This window comes from Mandrillus leucophaeus, unplaced genomic scaffold, assembly GCF_000951045.1.
Source record: "Mandrillus leucophaeus isolate KB7577 unplaced genomic scaffold, Mleu.le_1.0 Scaffold43, whole genome shotgun sequence".
NCBI lineage: Eukaryota > Metazoa > Chordata > Mammalia > Primates > Cercopithecidae > Mandrillus > Mandrillus leucophaeus.
In genome coordinates, this window is record NW_012104587.1 from 3,695,685 (window position 1) to 3,707,207 (window position 11,523).

Consider the following 11,523-nt stretch of genomic DNA (forward strand, 5'->3'; position numbering starts at 1 on the left):
GGCTGGTGATGGGGAGTGGAGGGGTGGGCACGACTACCCTGGGGTCAGCCTCGAGGTCTCTGGGCTTAACAGAGTAAGCCCTTTGTCACCAATGCCCCTGGAAGGGCTGAGGGGAAGGTACCAGACACAAGAACAGCTCTGATGTCCCTCCGCCCAGCCGCCGCCACCACCGAACGGCACATTCAACCTCAAGGTCACAGCTGCTCTCTCCCCACTGCCCGGTCCCACCTCTGCAGTCTCTCACCCCAATCACAGCCCTCGCCAGAGCAAGCATGCACCATCCCACTCGACCCATATGCACCCGGCTCAGTCCAGCCAGCCGCTCATTCAGCCTGCGAGGCTCTGGACTTCTGGCCCCCTACCTACAATAGCAGGCTCCCCTTCAGGCCCCCACGAACCTCTCCTCAGACACAACCACACCAAACATCAGCTCTCCTCTTCAAGATGCCCCTCCACCCCCTGGACCAGGAGGCCCTTTCTGTTCACAACCCCAGCAGAGCCCAGGGGCTCATCCCAAGGCACCTGCCTGCTTGTGTGAGGCTCTATGGTTCCTGTCAGCCCCACCCCCATCCCACCCACCCCCACAAGCCCAAAATATTCTACTCACTTTGCTGCCATGGCAAGGGGGTACTGGAAGCCATACTGCTGCTGGGCGGAGGGGGTGGCGGAGGCTGCTGCTGCTGCTGTTGCCATGGGGGAAGAGGACCAGAGGGAGGGGGTGGGGGCTGCCCACTGGGAGGCGGCGGCGGTGGCGGCATCATGCCCATAGGTGGCGGCGGCATCATACCTGCGGGTAGGTGGAGGTAAAGATGAGGCCTCAGGGAAAGGGGGGAATTTGGGCCAGAGCCCCCACTCACCCAAGCCTAGGTGAAGACCCACAGTCAGCAGACAGCCATTACCTTTTCCTTGATGCAGGCGATAGACCCCAGAGCCCACAGGCGTACTTCCCAGGTACTGATCTTGATGGAAGGAAAGAGCAGGGACTTAGCAGGACATTGGAACTGGCCAGAGAAGCCACCCCTGTGATAACCTGAGTTGCTATCCTTACGCGAGTTCTGAAAACCATGCCTGTAAAAGGCAGGTCTGTGCCTACCCAACACAGCATCACTCCCTGAACCAGAATGGAATCTTGCTCCTTCCAGAGCCATAACCCAAGCAAGTCAGGCAGATCTGGCACATTGCCCAGCTACTTGAGAGTTGCTTCTAGCAAACAGTGACCTGACATAACCCCTTGCTTATCCCAAAGCCCCAAGGTTTCTGGTCTGACACTTACTTACCCATTGGAGGAGGGCCATGGTGCCCAGGAGGGTGGGGGCCCTGGTTCATCGGTGGTGGTGGTGGCTGCATCCAAGGGGGTGGGGGTCCATTGGGGTTGTGCTGCATGGGATGTCCACCATGCCCACCTGTCAGGCTGGGTAATGGGTGTGGGAAGCTGTGGGGGCCACCTCCGGGCCCACCAGGACCACCTCCATGCATGCCATGGTAGGGCCGACTCTCTGAAGGGCCAGAATTCATCCAGGGTGGGCGGCTCTGAGTGGTAGACATAAGAGACTACATGAGAGCATTTCCCGCCAACGTCCCTGCCTGTGCCCCCTAGTGGCAACATTGTTCTTCTGGTAATGCCACAGGACCAGAACACAGTAACAAGGTCTTCCCAAAGTGAGAAGTCCCCAAACTGGCCTGAGATCCCGGAAGAACAATGTTGCCATTCACATCCATCTATCGGCTCTACCCAAACCACGTGGCCATAGCTCCCAGTCTCTGCAGTAGAGAATGGAGAAGCCAGACCAAGAGAACCAGCCCCCAGGCTCACCGGTGGAGGTGGGTTGTTGGCGGGAGCAGCAGGACGAGGTGCACTGGCCAAGGGTGTGGTGGCAGGCCCAGAGGTAGAGCCCACAGATGCTGGGACAGGTGCTTCACCCAGTTCAGCCATGAGGGACAAATATTCTTTATCCATTCGTGCTTTATCCTGAGCTGACTGGGGATCACCAGGCCTGAAGTGAGGTGAGGGACACAAACAGAGAAAGGGGAAAAATTTGTTAAGAAGGAAGCTTTTATCCTGAGGAACCAATATAAACTTTTGAAGAATTCAATCACCAGATCATCACACATCTTTCTAACCCCTTACTGGGCATGGCTCTCAACAGTCTCATTAGATCTTCAGTTTCGTGCCCAGTTCTGCATCTGGGATCACCAGAGCAGAGGGGCCCTGGGTGAAGAGCACAGGAGACCCTGACCATCGAGGAAGCACAGGTTCTCTCAAGTCAATTTCATCAAAATTTATTCCCAGTTTGAGGAAAGGAAAATCTATGCAAGACTGGCACAACTGCCAGAACGAACTTCCTGAACAAACCTTTACATATTTGCCAGTTAGTCAAAAAGTGTTGATATCCAGTGCTGACTTGCGACTGGTCAGAAATCTGTAGAGACTGCTTAGTCTTCTTGAACCAATTCTGAACAGCAAAAGCAGTGAATTTCCCACTGAGCCCCAATGAAAACATTTATACTGAAAATAGAAGCTTCCAGTTTTCTTGGGGTTAAGACAAACGGGTATCTGTACAGCCTATTTCTAATCATCCTGGGCTTTAAATCACACCATTACAGACCACACTAACAGAAAGGATGTTTCTCTTGGTAAGATTAACAGCAACCAATTAATGTGACAAAAGAGTTGTCCTGCACATTGCAGGCTACCAGGAAACCGCAAGAGCCAGCCCCTCACCTTTGGAATTTGCAGTCTGAAGCAATGTGGCCAGCCCCTCCACACTTGGTACACACTGTGGTGTTGGTAATGCTGCGGGTCTCTGAGCTCTGCCAGGGTCTTAAGATCCTATTAAGGGAAAAAGAGGTCAATGCAAGGGGACAATCTGTACTTCCACAGGTTCTTCAGGTCTCCACACACTCTCCTTTAAACTGATCACATACCTGTTGTCATCTTCCCGAAGGGTCCCATTCAAGCGAGCCAACTCCCGAAGCTGCATCTTCCGTAGATCATTCTGGTCCTCTGGGGTCTCGATACCCTGCTTCAGGATGTTTCTTATCTAGTGAATATGCAATGAACAGTTAAGTGCTTAGGGCTTCCGCCTAGGTTTCTGCCAAGAGGCTTCCTTTCTGGGCTCACCACTCACCTGTTCCACTGCCTTTTTGACGTTCTCCATTGTGTTGGCGGTGACCAGGGCATGAAGTGGTTCATCTTCTCCCGGCAACATCTGGCCATCTTTGCGCCCAACCTTCCCTTCTTTCACAGACCCTTTCCCCCGGATCATAATCTTGGCATTGCACTCCTTCTCTATGTTCTTCAGGGTGTTCCCTCTATAGAAAGGCAGAAATGACTGAGTTTATACCTGACAAGTTCATACTCAAGAGGGAACAGAGGCTGGACCAATTTGACACTGGTGGGAAACCAGAAGTACAGAGAATTGGATTTTCCCACCAAAAGCTCCATGAACTCTACATTACAGTCAGCCACAGTAAACCTGAGGATTTGACTTCTCCGCACTAGCGCGGAAGTTAAAACACCTTCTCACAGAAACGCATTAATTCAGTCAAAATGAATGTCCTACCAAAAAGGGGAAAAGCAAGCCAACACTACCCAATTAGGCACAAAACAGACACATCTCAGAGGCTCTAAAGGAATTCTATATCCTATAGACTAGCAGTTACTCACCTGGGCCCGATTAGCAGCCCCACAAAGTTGATTTCTGGGTACTCATCTTGTGGAATCATGACTTTATCGCTCACACGTGTTGCTGGAGGTCTAAGAAAGAAAAGCCTGTCACTGCACACATTTCTGGAGAATGACGCAGTCAGTAGCTTTTCTAAAACTAACTACTGGTACACCAAGTGCTAATTATGGGTGATTTGGGTAAGAGGTGAGTAGTGCCAATATTGTTCCATCCCAGCAGGTCACCCATGATCTGCATGTGTCCTCATCCCAGATGACCTAGCCCCTCTGCTTACTTGTAATCTGCAGGTGGCTTGAAATCTGGATTGAGTGCAACCATCTCTGTGATGAGGTTGTGCCGCTCCTCTTCCAGCTTTTTGCGGGTGCGGAACTCTCGGGTGTTAAGCCGCTTCCCCTCGCTATTGTAGATGGGCTCAGGGGAAGGGGACCTGTGGGAAACAGACTCCCGTTTACTATTCTGCCCCGACTTCTCTCATTCCCACACGGACTATAACAAGTCTTTCCCAGCCCCTCTGCCTCTCAGACCCTAATACAACACTCCGGAGGAACCGACCATAACGTGTGCTACTCAAGATCGTGTGGAATGGGGAGATGGAAGCTGGCTGAACATTAAGGGTCTGGGGTGTGTGTGAGAAAGGAAAAAAATAAAAGGTTTTGCATCTAGAAGTGATGAGAGAAAAAATGTCTATCCTTTGGGGAAAATCTCTGGACTGTAAGTGGCAAGGACAGTATCATCCCCTGGAGTCTTCTTGCCAAATATGGATTTTCTTCCATTTGAAAAAAAATTACAATATTCCAACTTTATGAACCACAGAAACCCCAAGTTTAGGCAAAATGTTCACTCTTGGAGAGCTAATGCCCTACGAGGAAAAGCTTCTGTACCCCTAACACATAGTGCGCATGAGCTCCTTATATGCAACTGGGACTGAAGGCTACTGCAGCTACTGGCCCCCACAATGGAGAGAGATGGTTCAAGGCTTCGTCTTTGCTTTTCCTTCAATGGCCTGGCTGGCTGTGTCCAAGGCCCAGGAGACAACCTGTTTTCTGGCTGTTCGAGGTTGGGGAGTCTGAGTAGAGAAAAACGTTAAAGTGCTAAAGCAGCTTCTGCGAGAGGCTGCAAATGCAGATTTGGTCAAATACTTGTCTAGGGTCTGAACCTGCAAACAGCAAGGGGAAAACCTATGATTCTCCACCAGAGTTTACAAGTCCAGAAAGCAGATTTTCTCTCTCTCATTTTTTTAAGGAGTAAAATGCTGTTGCTACAAGTAAAAAAATATAATGATAAAATGGTCAGTTTACCACAGCTGGATTTTGCGGTAATAAAAAAGAGAGGTTACACTCCTAGAATTTTGAGTTAAGATTACAAAAAGGACCATAGCTTGATATTCTGAATGAAAATTTAGTAGCAGCTGCAAGAAGGGAAGAGACCATGTGGATCAGGTTATTAAAAAAACATCCTGAAAGTAGTCAAGACTCCTATACCCTTGGTTTAGTTGAGAGAACCTTGCCTAGTTGGAGAGCAAGGACTGAACTCGGCTGCTCCCACTGTCTTCAGCCTAAAGGGAACCATGTCACACCACGTTACACACACGATGGAATAAAAGGTCAGGTTTGTTCATGGCTAATGACGGCTAAATGACACCTCCGTTTCTAGCATTTGTATAAACTGTTAGCACAATCCAGTAAAAGTGAACAAAAGCAAACATACCCCAGCTCATTAGACTACCATCTTATACATTTAAGTCTACAAGAAAAGTTTTAAACATGTTTTACTGTGCAAGTTAAGCAGCATCGAAATGACAATAAAGTGGCTTAATTGATATAACACCTTTTTAATAAATTATCTTAATTAAGAAAACCCATGCATTTCCCTCCAACCTGGGCTCAAAAGCAAAACCAATCAGGCATTAGGGCCTCTTTCAAAACTGAATACAAGGGAGGAAAAACCCTGCTCTGGTTTTATTTCTAACATGCTTGACATTTCTAATTCCCACCCCATAGCTGTCTAGAATTAAGCACTCTTGGCTAGTTACAAAAACAAGTCTTACCAGCACCCAATTACCCAATTGGCCATGTGAAGGCCTCACAACAGTTTAACCTCTTCCCAAATTGCAGAAGTGAAAGGCAAAAACTAGTATTCTAGAGGTTAGACTGGCCCGACTTCTTCACCTCCAATAGGCATCGGCTAGATCAACTAAATTCTAATCCCAGTTATCCAGGAAGCAAAGAAGGTTTGTTAAAAATTCAACCTTTGGAGGAATTGACTGGTGACCTGTAGACATATTATTAAAGGGAAAAAGGCCAAAAAGGCACTAAACAGTTGTGGTCTATGACCTACAATGTAAATTTTTTAAAAAAAACTTTAAAAAGAAATGAAACACAACACAACCCTACAACCAAAATCTATCTATAGGTAAAATATAGCAAACGTAGTAAGTAAAATTAAAGAGTCAATATGCAGAAACAAGGAAGTTAATGTTTCCTGGCAAAGGGCGGAAGAAAGATGCATGAGTGAGTGACTTCTAAAGCCATTACATCATCTTCCTGATTTAAAAAGCTATTAACTAGGTAACAAAAGCCAAAAACACTACTTTTTAAAGCAAAGTCTTTTCAACTATGCTGTATGCACTAAGAGAAAATTCAGTGAGAGGGAGAGACTTACTGCCCTTCAAATTAAATGACCAATTTTAGCTGTTCAATCAGCTAATAAAACTCCAGTTTAAAAAAGTTCATCTCCCCCACACAAATTATTTTTCTGAGGTGAGAGAAACTGCAAATTGAAATGACATGACCACAGCTGTTTGAGGCCCACGCTCCCTTTAAGGAAAAAAAAAAAAAAAAGTAATTTAGGGTTGGTTGCATGCCTTCCCAAAATAGGTGAGAATATTCTGGCCCCTCCCAACACCCCCAAGGCAATGGCCAAGGCTGAAAGTTAACTGGCAGTGAAGGAAGTTGGTTAGAAATCTCATCTGATTTTGAAACCATCTCAAAACCATGAGCAGAAAGACTGCAGCAATGAGCGGACCAGAGCTCCTGGCTTGCTCAAGTTCAGTGATGCTCAAAAATATTTTTAGTCCCTGCACCGTGTACCTGTGAGAAAAACTCTATGCCCTGGGCTTTCGGCCAAAGCAGGTACTGAAAAGGCAGGTTAACAGGTCACCTCACTGTCCCTAAGGGTGGGTAAATCAGGTTAAGATCTACATGCTTACCAATTGGAAACCAGTTGTCCATTTTCCTGTAACTTTTATTCTCCCAACATTTAAGTTTTATTCCAATTTTCTAACTGTTGACTGACCATACATTATTTCTAATTAAACCTTAATCCCCAGAGTGGTCAGGGTACAGTCGTCATACTAGGATTTTATTGAACTGACACAATATGTTGCCACCAGTAAAACGTATTGAGAAAAAGGTAAAAGCGTTACTGTCAGCTGGTTAAAACTGTTTCCCAACCTGTCCTCAGGGTTAGGGGGGATGCCCAGGTCTCCTGTGCGCAGTTTACGAGTCAGGTCTTCTATCTGCAGTTGCACTGGAAGAAACCAGGTTAGGAAAGAAAAAAAAGGATGGAAAAAAGACAATGTTACCAATAAACATCTCAAATCTCAACAACAAGCATGAAGAACTCGGAGACTTTGAAAGGGACGATTGATCAGTGAACACATTGAAGCAAAAACCCCCAACCACCTATCGGCAGGAGTCCTTTTACATCTATAGGTTTTTTTCACTTCAAAATGGTTATCACTTAAGGAAGCAAACAGTTTGTTGGAAGAGGGGTTAGCAATAAAGACTGTTCACTAAGGCTAACATCCAAGCAATTACGAGGTGTTTCACCTCTTCCTCCCCACCAAGGCTTGCTTACAATTGGTACCCAGAACCAAAAACCATGTTATGTCACCAATACCCGATTCCCATCAAATTACTTGAGGGCAAGAATTGAGTTTTTCTTCATTAAATATTAAACATAGCCCAAAATGAGACCCAATTAACATGGGACAAGGAAAAATACCATTTGAGCAAAGATCATTTTCATTAATACCGCATTTAAAATTCCTTAAATAAGACATTTAACAACAAAATTCAACACCTTACAGAATTTGTACATACTCTTTCTGTACAACCAGACCTGTACTAGTAAGGGTCTCCCAATACCTGCAGCTTTTATTCAATTATACGAAATATTTATTCAAACATTAAATGACAAACCACATATCTTAATAAACCAGTAACCATAAAGTGCTAAGAATTTCTTTTCAGGCTCGCTATTCATATGGGGAGCAGGCATGTAGAAGAATGGAATGTGTGATCAAGGACAATGTACGTGGCTCTCGGGCCTTGACCAATGAGGCTGTGCATGAAAAAGAGAGATGAGGGTTTCACAAAAGTTGCCAGTGACTCCAGGGAAATGTTACACGGCTGATTTTCCAAGATAATGGGAACTGCAGAGCCAGAGCAGCTTTCTTCAACGTGCGGAATAACCACCTGTTCCTTACCTTCGTAGCATCTGAGAATTTTGAGCAGGCATCTCCAATAAGGGCAAGTGTTACTAGGTTGCGTTAAAATTGAGCTGGTTCCAAGATAGGATTAATGCATCTAACCAAAGATTGCTTCTAACTTTAAATACATCCACAGGACTATACCACACCCACACACTAAAACCCTGAAGAAATGAAAACCCATTATTATCGAAAGATACCGGCCAGACGCAGTGGCTCACGCCTGTAATCCCAATACTTTGGGAGGCCGAGGCGGGCAGATCATGAGGACAAGAGATCAAGACCATCCTGGCCAACATGGTGAAACCCTGTCTCTACTAAAAATACAAAAAAAAATTAGCTGGGCGTGGTGGCGTGTGCCTGTAGTCCCAGCTACTTGGGAGGCTGAGGCAGGAGACTCACTTAAAGCTGAGAGGAGCAGGCTGCAGTGAGCCGAGATCGCACCACTATACTCCAGCCTGGCGACAGAGTAAGACTGCGTCTCTCCCAAAAAAAAAAAAAAAAAAAGACACTGAGGGCATCCTGGACAAAGCAGTATATACTGTGGAAGACAGAAAATTAGTGAGACACATGGCTCCCCAAGCTCCTTTATACTAAAAAATTCTGACTTTGCAGTTGAGTATTAAGCTCAACACCTCGAGGTGAGAGTCACCTTCACTGAGAGGGGAAGGTGAGTCTTCCTAACTGACTATGGAGATGCGTGGCCTGATCTAAATAAAAAGGGTCATTTTCTTCTGTGAAGAACTACACCTCTCCTTTGATTCTATCTATTTTGATTATAGCTATAAATAGCCCTTAGGGCCCAGTGAACTAACCAGCCCTCCACAGAAAGAGAAATGGAGAGATGTAAGGAATTTGTGCTCTTCCCATTTTCTAAGTATGCTTGTGTTCTTGGGATATCACTCCGCTAGGGGCATTTCACAAGGTTGTAAAGACCCAGAATGGTCTAATATGAGACATAAGGGAATGGGTGGGAGTAGACAGGAACAGCAGGGGAAAGAGTAAGTATTAGTAATACTGTGAAAGGAGACAGACAATTCCAACGCCTCAAAATTCTCAGCAGTCTAAAAAACAGGAAATTAAGACCCTCAATAGTAGTAACATGCTGGCCTTGAAGCGTTTTGGTTGTGAAGGCCACAGCCTCGTAGGCTTAGGAGGTCTTTGCCCGAATTTCCTCCAAAGGGGATGTTTATTTAGTTAGTAGAAAATGTTTATCAAGTGAACTTTTTTGAGACAGCTTTAAAAGGTAAAACTTTCATTAAAAACTTTTTTTCAAAAAAGCAATTTTGAAGTTAATTTCAATTCCACTGTGGACAGTCATTCTTAATTCTCAAAACCTCCCAGCAGATAAAACCTTTTTATCCTAGCACTTCATTCCATATCCATGCAATATCCCTTTCCCAGCAGAGTTAAGAGTAAATACAAGAGCCTTCATTTTAAGACAGCTCTCCATAAACCAAACCAGAAAAGATGTTGAAGGGAAGGTTAAATTCTTAAATTCAAGAAAATAAAAAGGGATAAATTGTAAACACACTTTCAGAACCACTTTTTGTCAGTTTTTTTTTTTCTTTCAGAAAGTACCTATAAAAAGTAAAAGACCACATTTTAGGGGGAGAAATATGAAATTATGGTGAAAGGCCATGCTGTGAAAAGTACTTGGTTTACAGTACCTGCGGTGTTCTCCACTGGGGCCTGTCCAGAGAGGCAGATGACACTCACCTCATCAACTGGCAATGAACAGCAGCAGCTGAAAAGGGTGGGCTGCTGGTCTGGGGACTGTTCTTACCCCTAAGTGAGACCCTACCTTCCTGACACTCATGGAGAACACTGCAGTTATGAACAGACCAAAACAAGGAGCTGCAAATGCAGAACTCACTGGGCAAAAACTGACAGATGATACCAAAGTCATGAAAATATCTCATCTCAAAAGAGATAACTACAATCTCGAACTTTCAAGAAATGCAGATCTTGCTCAGAATAAATCGTAACAATCTCAAAGTGCATTTGGATGCAGAACGTATATTTACCTATATAAGCTCTTTCTTGTTCTCGAGTAAGTCCAGGGGGAATAACTGTAGGCATTCCCGGAATCACTGTCTTCTGTTCCATTGTGTCTTGGTTCCAGCGGCTCCTCTTCCGCTTCTTACTTGGGAAATCTAAAGGCAGAGACAAAGCCCATCAAATGTAAATATAAACAGTTACCAACAGACAGTTAAGGGTATTTAAGGTACTACACAGAAACTCAGCAGATTGTGAAACTGAGAGCTTAACCTAAAACTTAAACAGCAAAAAACCAGAAAACAAACCTCAGAGATCAGAGATTTAAAGCTTATGGCCACTACAAGGGTATGTGGTCCTGGGTCAGGCAAGTTAACATTTCACCTTCTTTTGTCTAGAGAAACTGTCAAATATGTAAACGTGGTAATCTTAATGTATACGACTGCAGAGTGTGTTAGATATATAGTACATCAACCATGAGTGCTCTGAAATCCCCAGGGGAGACACAAATACACTGAAGAATCATAGGTTTGTAAAGCAGCCCTGATGGGACTGGGGGCTCCGCCCACCTCCACTCCCCTCACCAGTCACTTTTCTATGAGAGGCAGGAGGAAAGCTAAACCTAGTTATACCCTACCAAGTGGGAAAAGCCCAATTCTTCAACAAGATCACTTTTGTCTTCGTAAGTTTGGCCAAGATCAGCATTCAATTTTCCTGGCCAGTTGGACACTCAGAGTCTGAACTTTTAAAAGGATCTATCAAAAATTCAACAAACAACAACAGCAGCCAAGTTGTCCTTTCCCCATACACAGGCAGAAACTCCCTACATTTAGCACAAGAGTCCTTCTATTTCCCAGGCGATACACGATCAGAAGGAAAAACTTTTTAAAACAAAGTGACAGGAGAGCCAGTCAGACTGAGATCTAAGGATACTGAACGGAGATTAAAAAACTAGAGTTCTCTCCCCAAAAGAGACCAAAAAAGATCAGACCCAACCATCACCTGAAGCATGCCAACCTCTCCCGGATGAAAACCTTATACAAGCAGAGCAGCTATCCTTGGTATGGTTCCCATTCTGGCTCCTCAAGACCAGAAAGGAGCCGCCGCACATCATCAGGTGAGGCTTTCACACCCTGCTGGCATTCACAACCAGCACCCCGTCCAGTGCTGAACATCCGCCACCCCTCTTCCCCACACCAGCGGACTGAAGGGCAATAGGGGGCCCCGAGTCTATAGAACTGCGCCGCACAGCCCAGCTACCTCACTGCGTCTGCGCACAGAGCGCCTCCTGCCCGCCCAGCCCTCCCCAACAGCGCGCGTGCGCACTCGAGGCCCTAGAACCAGGCC

At 45.6% G+C, this 11,523-nt stretch overlaps 1 protein-coding gene across 2 annotated transcripts in view; it reads right to left on the reverse strand.

Annotated features, from left to right (window-relative positions):
* The window catches only part of SF1 (splicing factor 1), a 13,270-nt gene extending 1,823 nt beyond the window's left edge, over positions 1-11,447 (reverse strand). For both annotated transcript variants that reach the window (XM_011993512.1, XM_011993511.1), the window contains exons 1-12: positions 11,194-11,447; positions 10,206-10,334; positions 7,139-7,214; positions 3,961-4,113; positions 3,668-3,757; positions 3,129-3,312; positions 2,926-3,041; positions 2,723-2,830; positions 1,814-1,994; positions 1,278-1,551; positions 900-959; positions 608-787 (exon numbers count right to left, since the gene is read on the reverse strand). In XM_011993512.1, the coding sequence (XP_011848902.1) occupies positions 608-787; positions 900-959; positions 1,278-1,551; positions 1,814-1,994; positions 2,723-2,830; positions 2,926-3,041; positions 3,129-3,312; positions 3,668-3,757; positions 3,961-4,113; positions 7,139-7,214; positions 10,206-10,334; positions 11,194-11,290 (1,648 nt within the window). In that variant the 5' untranslated portion in view covers positions 11,291-11,447. The remainder of the gene's footprint in view (positions 1-607; positions 788-899; positions 960-1,277; positions 1,552-1,813; positions 1,995-2,722; positions 2,831-2,925; positions 3,042-3,128; positions 3,313-3,667; positions 3,758-3,960; positions 4,114-7,138; positions 7,215-10,205; positions 10,335-11,193) is intronic.
* Positions 11,448-11,523: the final 76 nt, after the last annotated feature.